Genomic DNA, 14901 nt, shown 5'->3' on the forward strand with positions numbered 1-14901 from the left:
AAATATTTGTTAGTTGTGATTCGAAATAATAGATATAGGCATATACAGTTTTGAATTATTAACTACACATTCCTTGTTTGGCTTAATCATCATAAAAATCGGGATATTTTACAATAAATTTTAGGCAAAACGTGATTTCCAAGTATTGATTCCAATATCAGCTCGAACATGAGCATCTAGAACGTTGAATCCGCTCTTTGTTGGCTTCCTGCAAAAAGGAAGCAGCTTTAGAACACTGGAAGCTTATGTTTTTATATCTACTAGATAATTACCCGCGCTACGCTGCGGGATTGTCTCTTCAATATTCGGCCATAGCATCAAATTATGTATTTTAGTATGTTTAGTCTATAGTCTCTTAGGTTAGTTTTTTCTTCTCCAACCTCAAAGGTTTTGTGATGTAATTACCCATTGCAGAAGATAACTCATTGATGTGCACTGCATCTTTCTGTGCAAATTCTAAAGAATAACACAGATTTTCTTTCTTTTAGACACAGATTCCACTTACTCTTTTGTTTTTAGATTCCACTTACTTGTTGGAACCATCTAACATAAAACCTAAGTTTCTTGTTTATATCAGGCATCTGCTCAATCTCAGCCTATGATATCCCAAGGAACCAAAAATAAACAGATTTTCAGTGAACTGCAATAGGCTTTTTCAAAAATTTCTGAGTGAAACCTAATTGGATCTTGGTTAACAAATCTTGGAATCAAAAACTATCCAGCATTTTTTCAGTATCGTCGTTATTATTTCAACACTTGTTGAAATGATGAAATATAATAATTCACTGGTGTCATTGTTATTTGCCACCAAGCTTGATATTTCGGATGTACATGGAAAAAAATGAAGAGTTCATCAAACATATTTCCGATCCACAATGATGAAATCTAATAATACTATAATCTGTTTCCAAATTAAATTTTTTTTTGTTATCCAAAATCAAATCTATACTATTATTTAAAAAGTGATTTGGCTTATGTGTCAGCTTCTCCATATTTTTAGGTTTTTTATTTATTGGTCATGTTTTCTATAATTTTAGGTTTATTCATATTTTATTCTTAATTATTAATTTTAGTAAATATTTTAATGATTTACTTATAATTTATCATTATCTTTATCTTGAGAATAACTTAAAAATTCTAATCATAATGTCATATTTAAATTTATATTATATATATTTAAGTAAAATTAAAAAATTATATAATTTTATATTATATTTGTCATGTTTCCTGTAATTTTAGGTTTAGTCATACTTATTTTTAATTATTAATCTTAATATATATATTTTAGTGATTTTGCTTATAATTTGTCATTATCTTGAGAATAACAAAAAAATTCTAACCACAATGTCATATTTATATTATATTTACTTAAGTATAACTAATATATATATATATATATATATATATATATATATATATATATATGTCTTTATTATCTTTGGGTTAGTAATATCAAACCGATTACTTTTCATACTCTCCATAATTTTAGTTTTTTTCTTATTTGTCATGGTTCCCGTAATTTTATGTTTAGTTATATTTTATTTTCAATAATTAATCTTAATAAATATTTTAATTATTTTTCTTATAATTTATCTTTATATTTATCTTGAGAATAACTAAAAACTATAACCACAATGTCATAATTAAATTTATATTATATTTATTTAAGTATAACTAAAATATCTATTTATATGTTTATATTATATTTGGTTTAGTAATATCAAACCGACTTTATTTCAATATATATATATATAGCAAAGAATTAAAAGTATTTATATTTATTATGTGAAGTTAGTTTTTTGTTCTCACTTTAATCCATAAAGCGTTAAAGTCTTTATTATTTTTAATAGATAATTCGATAAGTTTTGTTAATATATAATTATTCAGAAGTTTTTAAAAATTTCATTAACTTGATAATCATCATTATCTAAAAGATTCTATATTATGTTATCCATAAATATTGTACATCATAAGATTTTAAAAATAAATATAAATCCACATATATAATTTTATGTATATATGAATGTTTTAAGTTTATTCTGCATAACGAAAGATGTTTTCTTAAAATAGAAAAAAATCGTATGATAAATTTTAATTCTTAACTAAATATTAAATATTTCAAAAGCATAAGAATACTTTATTTTAGTGAATTTTGAATTGATAATATATTCATATACAATTTTTTGTAAAATTGTTAAGCCCGCAAGTGCGGTTAAAACTCCTAGTTATATAAATATAATAGGTTCCTTCCAGTTATAAAAACAGGTTCTCGTCTTCTGTTTTTTTCTTTAAAAATCAACATTCATATCAGATTCAACATCATCTAATCGCTTTGGTTTACTAAAACCGGTTTGGTTTGTCTAATTAATTTCTTTTATCAAACCAAAGCTCAATTTTTCTTATTCACGTTAACCTAACACGTGTATAAATTATATAAGTATATCTATCTCCTTCTACCTAAAGCCAAACCGTCTTCTTCTTTGTGTGGTAATCACCAATGCTTTTAACCACTTCTTCGTATTATGTTCTCTTCTTCCCCTCTTCAGCCTTCGTATTGTTCTTGGTTCTTCCTTCAAATCTTCTTCTCTTTCTTGTGTGAGGAAAAGATGTGGTGTTTGTCTCCACCTTCCTCTTGCGAACTAATCACCTTTGGATCCACCGCATCTGCTGTCCATAGACTCATCTTTGCTCTTGTTGGTGTTATGCGGCAGAACCAAGACGTGGAGGAGAAAGGAGCGACGTCAGAGCTGCTGGTCTTCACCATCACTCGACGCCCCGAATCTTCACAATCCACCGATGATACCATCCGAGCGGTACCAACCACCAAAGTCGAGATCCGAGCAAGTCAGATTACCATCCACTCTTGCTTGTGCCGCCCCAAGCGTTTTCCTTCCCCACTTTCAATCAATCTGATCGATGGCGACGTATACGGTGGTTAAGGCATGAGGAGGGGGCTTACGGCGTGAAAAGGAGGCCGCACAGTAGCAGTAGAAGCTCATCTGATTTTCAATATTTCTGATCGTAAATCTTGGACAAGTGAAAGTGGTGATACAAACAAAGAAGAAAAGGCAAAGCACGAGACAAAACTGATGTGTACAAACGAAATGATTTGATTGGTTTTCATAGTTTTTTCATTTATTGACATGGCAATCTCACAAGCTTCTAAAAATCTGATGTGTCATGTTCTGGAGAGTTGCTTGTGTTATTACTGTGTGGATTACATTATATGTATTGATTGTAACACGTTTTTAATTTATAATGTTGTAGGAATCTGATGGGAGACTCTTTGAGTGCCTTAAATGTCAAGGAACTAAAACAGGTTGAGAATCGTCTTGAGAAAGCCATATCTAGGATCAGGTCCAAGAAGGTACGTAGCTAAAACATCTTATAAGACACTTATTTATAACCCTTCTATATTATTTCCCTGAATTTATATATATATACATATTTTAAATCTGCTTTGTGTTCTTGCAAGAAATAGCATGAGTTGCTTCTAGCTGAAATTGAGAGCCTGCAGAAAACGGTGAGTATCACATACCAATTTCCCAATATTTCTTGAGAAAATTCTTTGAATATGGTATATTCTGCAGGAGATTGAGCTTGATAATGAGAGTATCTATCTCCGAACCAAGGTAAGAGAAAAAAAAGAAGAACTAATGCATGTGTTTGTTAATTCCATAGTCACATCCATAAGTCATCTAAAAGTCATTAATATAGCTCATTAATATTTTTAATAAAAGATAGCAGAAGTGGAGAGGTTTCAACAACACCATCATCAAATGGTTAGTGGTACGGAGATGACTGCGATCGAGGCCTTAACATCTCGCAATTACTTTGCTCATAGCATTATGACTACTGGTTCTGGATCTGGAGCTGGCCATGGATTTTCTTACTCTGATCCCGACAAGAAAACTCATCTTGGATAATATTTTGGCAAAAAAAAACGAGCTGCAATAATGGATTATAAAGCTTCGCGTTCTGAAAATCCCCTGCTCATCAGATATATTTCTACATAAAATATGTTTGGTAATATTATTATATCTCCAAAAGTACAATGAAGGTTTGTCCATTGACTCGTTTTACTGTTTCATATCAAACATAGTATGGTATCTGATCGATGATTCATCTGAAATTGTCGAACGTAGCTATACATGTGAGTAAGGAACATAATATTTTCACTCTCTCTCTCTCTCTCTCTCTCTCTCTCTCTCTCTCTCTCTCTCTCTCTCTCTCTCTCTCTCTCTCTCTCTCTCTCCCTCCCTCTGTCGCTTTTCTGCTCTGTTTACGGCAGTCGCTGCTGTCGTGCGGCCGCCAGACCTTAGCCGTTCTTCTCGTCTGTCCATCGTTCCGTCTCTGCTTCTCTTCTCTCCTCCGTTGTCTCCGTTTTTCTGCGGTTGGGGTAGTCACGTCCTGGTTCTCAGATCTAAGAGACCAAAAGCAGATGAGTTTAGGACATCGGTGATTGCTTGAGGAAGGCTTCTCCCACCGCGGCGTTCAACCTCCGTTCGTATAGGTCTCTCCCGCTGGTTTTCCGGATTGCTTGGTCTGAGCCTGTCCCATTATTATCTTATTAATCGCTTGCATTGTGTTGCTTGTGCTCAGTTTCTTTGTTGTTGTTCGTAGTTGCTCTCGTGTCTGGTTGTTGTTTACTAGGGACGGGCCCCACGCAAGCGCTGGGTGGTAAATGTAGTTGTTGTTCAATCTATGGAGTAAACCATTTTAGTACTGTTGTTAAAGTGCTGGTGTGTTGCACAAAGTTGCATATGCAGAGGGTTGTAAGTCTGGGTATTATTGAAGAATAAACGGCTATGCGTGAGAGGCAAGTCATCAAGTAGTTGAAGTTTCCTGGTTTTTAGGAGTTTGAATAAGTCATTACACTGAGTCAGCTTGTTGACGTCAATGTAGGAGTCTGTTTCGAGTTTGTTAGTTGTCTTTTCATGATCTATTTAAGAGATCATTGTACGTTGTTTTCTCTTCAAGCAATAAGAAATCATTCAGTTAAAACCTGTGTTCTTATCTCTGAGACAACAAGTGGTATCAGAGCCTATTACGACTCTGGTGTGAGAAGAAGAAGATGGGAGACAAGGATTCATTGCTGAGCATTCCGAAATTTGATGGAGACTACGAGTACTGGGCCATGTTGATGGAGAATCTGCTCAGATCCAAGGAGTGGTGGGAGCTCATTGAAACTGGGATCACAAGACCGGAGAGGAACATGATTCTCACTGGTGTGCAGAGAACTGAGCTAGCAGAGAAGGAACTGAAGGATCTCAAGGTAAAGAATTACTTGTTTGCGTCAATAGACAAGTCAATTCTTAAGACAATCATGAAGAAGGATACGGCAAAGGATCTATGGGATTCAATGAAGCAGAAGTACCAAGGGAACCAGAGGGTTCAAAGTGCTCAGTTACAGAGGCTGAGACGTGACTTCGAGGTGTTGGAGATGAAGGAAGGAGAAGCCATATTAGAGTACTTCTCGAGAGTAATGCGTGTGGTGAACGACATGCGTAATCTTGGAGAAGAGATGGCTGACTCAAAGGTGGTAGAGAAGATTTTGAGAATGCTTGTCGAGAAGTTCACATATGTTGTGTGTGCGATTGAAGAATCCAACGACATAAAGGATCTTACAGTTGATGGATTGCAGAGCTCCTTAATGGTACATGAGCAGAAGCTAATCAGACATGTAGGAGAAGAACATGCTCTGAGATATAAGGAAGATGGAAGTCTGATGGAAGTAGAGGTCGGGGAAGTGCCAACTTCAGAGGACGAGGAGGATATCAAGGCAGAGGAAGAGGAAGCTCAGGCTTCAATAAGGAGATGGTTGAATGCTACAAGTGTCACAAGAAGGGGCACTACAAGTATGAGTGTCCAGACTGGGAGAAGAATGCCAATTATGCAGAGCTAGAAGAAGATGTGTTACTCATGGCACATGTGGAGACAGTCCATGAAGAAGAAGAACACGTCTGGTTCCTTGACTCCGGTTGCAGTAACCACATGTGTGGAACCAGGAGCTGGTTTGGAGACCTTGATAGCAGCTTTCGTTCAAATGTGAAACTCGGAGATGACAGAAGAATGAAAGTTGAGGGAAGAAATCTCAGCATGAAGATCAATGGAGTAGCACAAACCATCACATCAGTCTACTTTGTGCCGGGTCTCAAGAACAACCTTCTGAGCGTGGGTCAACTGCAACAGAAGGGGCTGAGAATCATCATTGAGGATGATGTTTGTGAAATATGGCACAAACAACAGAGAAGGCTGCTGATGCATTCCACGATGAGTAAAAACCGCATGTTCATCGTTGTGGCAAAGATGAAGCAAACAGATGAAGGAGAGAAGTGCTTCCAAGTCTCAGAAGGAAAGACAGAAGAGCTGTGGCACAAGAGACTTGGACATCTCAGTCACAAAGGAATGCAAGAGCTAGCAAAAAAGGAGATGGTACTGGGACTTACACCTTTCAAGATGAGTGAAGAAAAGAGCTTGTGCGATGTGTGTATGAAGGGGAAACAAAATCGCGAAAGCATACCAAAGAAGAGTGTGTGGAAGTCAGAACGTGGCCTGCAACTAGTCCACACATACATCTGTGGACCCATTACACCAGTATCATCAAGCAACAAGAGGTACATGATAAACTTCATTGATGATTACAGTCGGAAATGTTGGTCTTACTTTCTGGCAGAGAAGTCAGAAGCTCTGCAGACTTTCAAAATGTTCAAAGCCGCAGTAGAGAGAGAGCTTGGACAGGCTTTGGTGTGCCTTAGGTCAGATCGAGGAGGAGAGTACAACTCCAAAGAGTTTGAAGCCTACTGCAAAGAGAAGGGTATCAAGAGGCAATTAACAACCGCATACACACCACACCAAAATGGCATTGCAGAGAGGAAAAACAGAACAGTCATGAACATGACTAGGTGTATGCTTGTTGGTATGTCTGTACCTAGGGAGTTCTGGGCTGAAGCGGCTCAGTATGCTGTCCACATTCTAAACAGGAGTCCATCTAAGTCACTTGGAGACACGACGCCGGAAGAACGATGGAGCGGTCACAAACCTTCAATCGCTCACATCAGAATCTTTGGCTGTATTGCTTATGCGATGGTACCTTATGAGAGAAGGATCAAGTTGGACGAGAAGAGCGTCAAGTGTGTCTTGCTGGGAGTAAGCAAGGAGGCAAAGAGATACCGTCTCTACAACCCAGATACAAAGAAGGTTATAATAAGCAAAGATGTGAAGTTTGATGAAGATCATGGTTGGGAATGGGAAGAAAATCAGAAAGAAGATGGCTATGTCTGGGAGAGACTAGTGGAGGAAACAGATGAAGAAGGTGAAGCAGAAGTAATTCAACCAGAAGAAGAAGTAAACACTGAGGAAGAGGTTACAGATACTCTGAGACAAGAAGAAGGCGAGCCTGAGCTGGGAGACACAAGCGGAACAGCTCAGAGAGTGTCTGGTGGGAGAAGAAAATCAGTACCTGTTTGGATGAAGGATTACGTGGGGCTCTTTGTTGAGGAAGAAGAGGAAGAGTACGTCATGGTGGCTGCCCCAGGAGATCCTGAGAACTTCAGAGAAGCAGTTCAAGACAAGAGATGGAGAGATGCAATGGAAACAGAGATAAAGTCCATTGAAGAAAATAATACATGGGAGCTGGTAGAACTGCCTATGGGAGCTAAAGTGATTGGAGTGAAATGGGTTTACAAGACGAAGTACAATGAGAAGGGAGAAGTAGACAAGTTCAAAGCGAGATTGGTGGCAAAGGGTTATCACCAAAGAGAAGGTATTGATTTTCATGAAGTTTCTGCACCGGTTGCGAGGTGGGATACGATTCGTGTCATCTTGGCCACAGCAGCACGAAGAGGTTGGGTGTTGTTTCAGTTGGACGTGAAAAGCGCTTTCCTACATGGTGAGCTGAGAGAAGATGTCTATGTCGATCAACCAGAGGGGTTTGAAGATCAACGAGACACAAGAAGGGTTTACAAACTGAGGAAGGCACTCTATGGTTTGAAACAACCCCCTAGGGCTTGGTACACTCGCATTGAAGGATACTTCTCAAGAGAGGGATTTGAGAAGTGTTATTGTGAGCATACTCTGTTCGTGAAGAGGAGTGGATCAGAGATCCTGATAGTAAATTTGTATGTTGATGATCTGATTTACACTGGAAACTCAGTTGCATTATTAGAAGGGTTCAAGGAGTCAATGATGAAGGAGTTCTCAATGACAGACCTTGGGCGACTGAGGTACTTCTTAGGCGTTGAAGTGATTCAAGATCAAGATGGAATCTTCATCAGTCAACACAAGTATGCTATGGATATCTTGAGAAGGTTTGGGATGGAGGACTGTAATCCAGTCAAGAATCCAATCGTTCCAGGACAGAGGCTATCTAAGGAAGGTGAAGGTGCTGCAGTTGATCCAACAGTGTTCAAGCAGCTCATTGGAAGTCTCAGGTATCTCATTGTTACCAGACCCGATTTAACATACTCAGTAAACCTTGTGAGTAGATACATGGAAGAACCGAGGGAGATACATATGTTGGCGGCTAAGAGAATCCTAAGGTATGTACAAGGCACTAGTGAGTATGGAATCCAGTACAAGAAGGGAGGAGAAGATGAATTGATTGGGTATACAGACAGTGACTATGCTGGAGATGTTGATGATAGAAGAAGCACGTCTGGTTACGTCTTCATGCTAAGTGGTGGAGCTGTTTCTTGGGCGTCAAAGAAGCAACCCATAGTTACACTGTCGACAACGGAAGCAGAGTTTGTAGCTGCTGCGTATGGAGCCTGTCAGGGAGTATGGCTCAGAAACATCTTAGAAGAGATTGGAGCTAAACAAGAAGAAGGAACTACCATGCTCCGCGACAACAGTTCAACCATCAAGCTGTCAAAGAACTTGGTACTACATGGAAGAAGCAAGCACATACATGTCAGGTTTCACTTTCTGCGCGAGCTTGTGAACGACGGAATCATTCAACTTGAGTATTGTTCAACCTTGGAGCAGCTTTCGGATTTCATGACCAAGGCGGTGAAACGGGACACATTTGAGAAGCAGAGGAAGAGCTTGGGAGTTGGAGCTAAAGAAAGTTAAACTGGAAGGGAGGAGTTCCAGTTTAGGGGAAGATATGAAGAATAAACGGCTATGCGTGAGAGGCAAGTCATCGAGTAGTTGAAGTTTCCTTGTTTTAGGAGTTTGAATAAGTCATTAAACTGAGTCAGTTTGTTGACGTCAATGTAGGAGTCTGTTTCGAGTTTGTTAGTTGTGCTTTCATGATCTATTTAAGAGATCATTGTACGTTGTTTTCTCTTCAAGCAATAAGAAATCATTCAGTTAAAACCTGTGTTCTTATCTCTGAGACAACAATTATCAGCTTTGGTTTGTGGATTGTTGAAAAATGGTGTATGCAAAGGGTATTAATAATGAAGACAGTTAATATACCTGGGAGTTAGTGGGAGACCGTGGAACCATGGGAACCGTTGGAACTTTCAGGATAAAAGCCACTGTCCGAAACCGTTGGAACTTCCAGAAGAAGCCGATACTGGACATCATGCGGGAAGTTTCCTTTCAAAGAGTTGAGAAACGCATGAAGTTAAAATTTCAATAGGCGTTAGGGTGCAACGAGAACACTGCCAAAGAAATACAATTCCCACCTTCACTTTCCTTATGCAAACCAATGGTTGCAAACCAATGGTCATGCAAGTGGCAGATGAAAGTGTTTAAAGCTCGGAGTATATCTATGTAGGCTTTTGATGCAGCGCAGGCTATGGAGTATGGGCTTTTAACATCGGACTCGTCTATTGGGCAAGGAAGTAACAAAGACATCTCTTTATCAAAAAAAAAAAGTAACAAATACATCTATTGGTTTAATAATTTAGTTTCATTTTCTTAGATAAGAATGAGTTTTCTTTTCTTTAGTTAATATCTATACTATTATTTGCGAAATATTTTTTCGCAACGGAGCTCTCACATTAAAAGTTAGAACGGTTAATATCGTTGTTACCTTTAATGATTTTATATATAATTTATTATATAATTAAAAACAAAATTTACATTAATAATATTATATTTATATGTTATATTAAATTATAAATTAATATTATCAAAAATATAAAGATAATTTATATATATATATATTGTGTTGTTATCTTAAAGTAATATTTTAAAATAATTTAAAGTTAAAAACGAATTTTAAGTTAATAATATTATATTTATGTGTTATATTAGATTATAAATTAATATTTTCAAAAATAAAAGATAATTCTTACATATATTAAGTTGTTATCTGAAAATAATATTTTTTAATTTTAAAAATTTAAGTTAATAATATTATATTATATGTTATATTAGATTATAAATTAATATTGTCAAAAAAAATAATTCATATATATATTCTGCTGTTATCTGAAAATAATATATTTTTTTTAATTATGAAAGTTAAAAATAAAATATAAAACAAATTACAATTAGATATCATTCAATCAAAAACATTTGTATAAATTTATATTATAAATTTATATTATAAATTTATATTGTAAAAAATATAAAGATAATTCTTATATATATTGTGTTGTTATCTGAAAGTAATATTTTAAAAAAATTTAAAGTTAAAAACGAATTTTAAGTTAATAATATTATATTTATATGTTATCTTAGATTATAAATTATAGTATTGTCAAAAAATAAAAGATAATTCTTACATATATTAAGTTGTTATTTTAAAATAATATTTTTAATCTTAAAAATTTAAGTTAATAATATTATATTTATATGTTATATTAGATTATAAATTAATATTGTCAAAAATATATAAGTCTTTTATATATTGTCCTGTTATCTGAAAATAATAATTTTCTGATTATAAAATTTAAAAATTAAAATATAAAACAATTTACAATTAGATATTATTCAATCAAAAACATTTGTATAAATTTATTTCTAAAATATTTCAAATATGTGAGTGTTTTTTAAATTCCAATAACCTTGCCATTAATTGAAATTTTAAACAATAATTATACATGAATGTCATGGTGTAATAATCACACGAAACCGTAATTAAAATAGCATAATAACATCATTTTTTATATTTTTGTCATTAGTTTTGTGAAATGGCACATGACTACTACTGCTATCCTACTTAGTGGCCGTCACAGTTGATAAACTGAACACTGGGTATATGTTGGACTTTGCAGTAATCTTCTCCACTTGGTATCAATCTCTCCCACCACTCCCTCTTCATTCGCTCTATCTTCAGTTCCTTTAACGATGTTATAGACATGAGCCCATCAGGAAGTTCCTTCAACTTTTTGCAGTTATCTATACTCAAAGTACCAAGACATGGCATGGACCCTTCTTCTACACACCACTCTTCCATTTCTTTCTGATAAGACATCTTCAGAGCACGTAGCTGAGGAAAGCCACCTCTTGAGCACACCATTCTCTTCCCAACGAAAGCACCAGACGAAAAATAAACCGACTTCAGGTGAAGCAACTTTTCAAGAATCGGTATTGGATCCTCCTCCATGCGGCAACCTATAAGCCATATGTGTGCAAGGTGTGGAGGGAACCGATACTGATCCAGAAACTTTGGCATGTGCATGGACAATGTTAAATCCTTCAGATGAATAAAATCAAGAACGATGTCACCACCACCTCCATGATCAGCCGCACGTGTTTTTCGGCGATCATGTACACTAAGGGCAGAATTATTGCAGTTTCTGTAAAGGGATTTTAACATGTAGGGCCCAGAAAAAGTGGAGAAACCAAGCAAAAAAGGCGCAGGAGAAGAAACAATTTGGATGGGTTTTAAACACTATTTGCGGGCCCCACGTGCACTTTTGTTTTTTTTTTTGTTTTTAACCGAAAAATAAAAAAGAAAAAGAAATTAGAAACCCACTTGGGGTTTGTGGGATAAGGCTGCTCTAAGCGTCTCGAGGTTTCTCAGTTCGTGAAGAGATGAGGAGAGGGTTTGGAAAGTGCAACCGCCGCTGAAGTTCACAATGAGAGCTCTGAGCTTGGTCATACGGAGGAGGTCTGTCACGCGACTGTGTTTGGTTGAGAAATTTGTTAAGGACTCTAGGTTCACTAGACCACCTAGTTCCAACTTTGTTTTGTCATGCATTGAACGAGGTAAGAGAAGGTACCTCAGTTCCTACATCTCTTTCAGAACATCTGGCACATGGACAAGGTGTAACAGATCAGCAACATTTAGGTTCAGACATAGCAGAAGCTTTAGATTCCGCAGAGAAGACGGGAGGTGAGATACACCAGCCTCGTGTAAGCTCAAGAACCTCAATTGGATGAGCTCTCCAATGCTTGGAGGTAGCTTCCCTCCTTTAAACTGTACGTAAGAAAGATCTAGTACCCTGAGCAACTGTAAGTTTCGAAAACTTGAAAGCTTCCAACAGTTATCTTCTGCTCCAAAAACCAAAACAGACCTGGCTTTGTGGTTGTTTTTATGACGTCCCAGCATGTCAAGCGCATCGCCACTATGTACAATGAGTCTGCGAGATCTACTAGGAGACTCAGTATTGATGGTGAAGGTGGAAGTATGGACTTTGACGAACTGAAGAAAGTTCTCTTCTCTCGCTTTAGATAAACCTACTTCCCTCATCATGTCATGCATCTGACAACGTTCCATTCTCGAACTCAAATAGCTCTCTTCAACAATAACCATATTTCTCCTCCTTAACTCTTCTAGGTAGCCTTCTCCACTATCTTGAATGGTTGTTGATGATCCATTGTATATTCCTTCTGCAAACCAGTAATTGAACAATGTCTTCACTTCTATCTTGTAGTCTTCAGGGAAATGAGCCAGGTAAAGGAAGCAATGCTTTAGCTTCATAGGCAAATCTTCATAGCTCAGAGAAAGTACTCTGTACACTGAACTGGGATTGCTGTCATCTAAGCCAGATTTTCCAACTATTTGTGCTTCGATATTGTCATGCACTCTTTTCCACTCAGCAACTGTATGTTTCTTAGCTAATAACCCTCCTAGCACTTTGATGGCTAGTGGTAGTCCTCCACAGTACGCGATCATTTCCTTCCCCATAGCTTCCATTTCTGCATCAACCCTTGATCCTGCACAACATCACAAGGTAATAACACCTTTCAAGATGTTAGCTCCAGAATAAAGATTCACAAGATTCTTGGTTTTGATTTAAAATCTGGAAGTGTACCGTTTTGGTCTCTCCAAGGGAATACTATCCTCTCACATCGCTTCCAACTTTCTTCTGGAGTAAGGATTCTTGGTCTAGAGGCAAGACTTGTTGGATCTGCATGTAACCCAACTCCCTCATCTCGAGAAGTAAGTAGCATCCTCCAACCTGGAAAATACTTGCTAGAGCTTCATGATGGGAATGAAAGGCATTTATGACCAGTATGTGTCGTCTTGCTTTTATCTCTCCCTCTCTTTTAAGTTTTAACAGTCACTTATGATTTATGAAACTAGGCCTGCGGTTATTACCCGAACTGAACCTACCAAAATCCGAACCAAAATAACCTAATTTCTTTCGAATTATTCAAAAACTGACCGCAAAACCCAAAAACTACTGTAAATTTTTCAAATCGAACTAATAAAAAACTGAACCAAATTTTTTCGGTTCAATACGGTGAGATTTTGACCAACCCAAACTAACCGAAGAAACCGAACCCGCAGGCCTATATGAAACTACACAAAAGTGCTTAATGTAGGTACAATAAGAGCTTACCTCTTTTCCTTGGAAAAACTGGTTTAATTCGGTTCCAGTCCTCTTCTTTCCATACATCATCTAAAACAACCAAATATCTACCGGTTTGCAAGAGTTCAAAGACTTCACTCTGTAGTGTATGTTCGTCCATCTTTATTATATCTTCATCATGTGGTCTAAGATCTTGCAAGATCCTCTGCCAAACATATTTCCGAGTAAACTGTTGCGAAACACAAACCCATGCGAACCCATCAAAATGACGTCTGACAATGTCGTGATGAAAGACTTGTCTAGCGAGGGTCGTTTTACCAATACCACCCATTCCTGATACAGAAACCACTTGAACGCTATTATCACCCACCAAATGGGGAACCAACTCTTCAACACTCTGCTCAACCCCCATAAGATTGCTTTCACAACTGTTAGAAAACGTTTGTCTGATCTCCCTTTGCTCCCTCTCTCTGTCTTGCAGTGGCAGTGAAGGTCCACCATCGATAATCTATTGTAATCCAAAACTCTGCATCCCCTCAATCTCCTCGGAGATCCTCTTAGTTGTGCATTTGATATCTAAAGCAAATTTGCGACGATCCAGTAAGAAGCAAGCAAGTCTTTTGACACGCTTCTTGATCCCTCCTTTCTCTTTTCCTCCAAACTCTTTGAGAAGAAAGGATTCGATTAAATCCTCAGCGTCATAGACGATGTCCTTGACATTTTCCAAGAAGTTTCTCACCATTTCACTCTGGTGTTTTTTGGCATGTGCATCTTTCAACAAGGACTGTAACCTTCCAAGCTGACGCTTTAGTCCAGCAACTTGCTCGTCTATTCCTGTCAATCTCTCAGACTCTCGACTCAGAAGTTCCCATAGCTTCTGATGTAGCATACATCGATAACCTACTCTGTTTTGGATTTCTTATTTCCTTTTCTTAGTTATTTTTAACTTCCTTCTTAAGCTATGTTTAGGTTTCCTTTTTATGTCGGTTTTGTGTCTTTTATTTTGCTATATAAGGAGTTCTCTTGATTTGTAAGAGATCACCACTTGATTATTGATTAATATAAATTTAGGACTTTGGTTTTAGAAACACAAATCTCTTGAATCCTTACTTCTGGGCATTCTTAAGAATTCAACAGATTTAAGAAGGCATTGATAGCGGGCATTGCAGAATTCAACGATATCCTTGCATCTATCGGTTACTATAATACTTCCGCTCCATTAGTTGGTATCAGAGACCTTTTA

At 36.9% G+C, this 14901-nt stretch overlaps 4 protein-coding genes across 6 annotated transcripts; 2 read left to right on the forward strand and 2 right to left on the reverse strand.

The window, feature by feature from the left end:
* Nucleotides 1-3230: 3230 nt before the first annotated feature.
* Nucleotides 3231-4171, forward strand: LOC108844994 (agamous-like MADS-box protein AGL11). 3 transcript variants are annotated; one of them, XM_056991755.1, is made up of 4 exons: nucleotides 3231-3367; nucleotides 3482-3523; nucleotides 3591-3632; nucleotides 3741-4171. In XM_056991755.1, the coding sequence occupies exons 1-4, from the start codon at nucleotides 3275-3277 to the stop codon at nucleotides 3924-3926; spliced, it is 363 nt and encodes a 120-aa protein (XP_056847735.1). In that variant the 5' UTR covers nucleotides 3231-3274; the 3' UTR covers nucleotides 3927-4171. The 3 variants fall into 3 exon arrangements, with proteins under 3 accessions (XP_056847735.1, XP_056847736.1, XP_056847737.1); XM_056991756.1 differs by having other exon boundaries at nucleotides 3745-3879; XM_056991757.1 differs by having other exon boundaries at nucleotides 3748-3876.
* Nucleotides 4172-5362: 1191 nt separating this feature from the next.
* LOC130498954 (uncharacterized) lies at nucleotides 5363-5905 on the forward strand. Its single transcript, XM_056992818.1, has one exon. It carries the CDS (start codon nucleotides 5363-5365, stop codon nucleotides 5903-5905), a length of 543 nt encoding a protein of 180 aa, XP_056848798.1.
* Nucleotides 5906-11116: 5211 nt separating this feature from the next.
* LOC130498955 (probable disease resistance RPP8-like protein 2) lies at nucleotides 11117-11716 on the reverse strand. The gene has a single exon (XM_056992819.1). The coding sequence runs from the start codon at nucleotides 11714-11716 to the stop codon at nucleotides 11117-11119; it is 600 nt and encodes a 199-aa protein (XP_056848799.1).
* A 49-nt stretch (nucleotides 11717-11765) lies between these two features.
* Nucleotides 11766-14892, reverse strand: LOC108845964 (probable disease resistance RPP8-like protein 2). The gene is made up of 3 exons (XM_056991687.1): nucleotides 13689-14892; nucleotides 13158-13304; nucleotides 11766-13059 (listed from the first exon to the last, which is right to left on the reverse strand). The coding sequence occupies exons 1-3, from the start codon at nucleotides 14068-14070 to the stop codon at nucleotides 12131-12133; spliced, it is 1458 nt and encodes a 485-aa protein (XP_056847667.1). The 5' UTR covers nucleotides 14071-14892; the 3' UTR covers nucleotides 11766-12130.
* Between the last annotated feature and the right edge of the window lie 9 nt (nucleotides 14893-14901).

The sequence above is a fragment of the Raphanus sativus genome, chromosome 8 (assembly GCF_000801105.2).
Source record: "Raphanus sativus cultivar WK10039 chromosome 8, ASM80110v3, whole genome shotgun sequence".
Taxonomy (NCBI): Eukaryota; Viridiplantae; Streptophyta; class Magnoliopsida; order Brassicales; family Brassicaceae; genus Raphanus; species Raphanus sativus.

Bases quoted from the DNA above. Each gene is read 5' to 3' on its own strand.
- LOC108844994 (XM_056991755.1), top strand. From the start codon at position 3,275: ATGGGAGACTCTTTGAGTGCCTTAAATGTCAAGGAACTAAAACAGGTT. The intron at 3,368-3,481 runs GTACGTAGCTAA...TGCAAGAAATAG, and splicing joins CTAGGATCAGGTCCAAGAAG to CATGAGTTGCTTCTAGCTGA. The intron at 3,633-3,740 runs GTAAGAGAAAAA...TTTTAATAAAAG, and splicing joins GTATCTATCTCCGAACCAAG to ATAGCAGAAGTGGAGAGGTT.
- LOC130498954 (XM_056992818.1), top strand. From the start codon at position 5,363: ATGAAGCAGAAGTACCAAGGGAACCAGAGGGTTCAAAGTGCTCAGTTA.
- LOC130498955 (XM_056992819.1), bottom strand. From the start codon at position 11,716: ATGTTAAAATCCCTTTACAGAAACTGCAATAATTCTGCCCTTAGTGTA.
- LOC108845964 (XM_056991687.1), bottom strand. From the start codon at position 14,070: ATGGGGGTTGAGCAGAGTGTTGAAGAGTTGGTTCCCCATTTGGTGGGT. The intron at 13,305-13,688 runs GTAAGCTCTTAT...AGTATTTTCCAG, and splicing joins AGTTTTTCCAAGGAAAAGAG to GTTGGAGGATGCTACTTACT. The intron at 13,060-13,157 runs GTACACTTCCAG...GATGTTGTGCAG, and splicing joins CCCTTGGAGAGACCAAAACG to GATCAAGGGTTGATGCAGAA.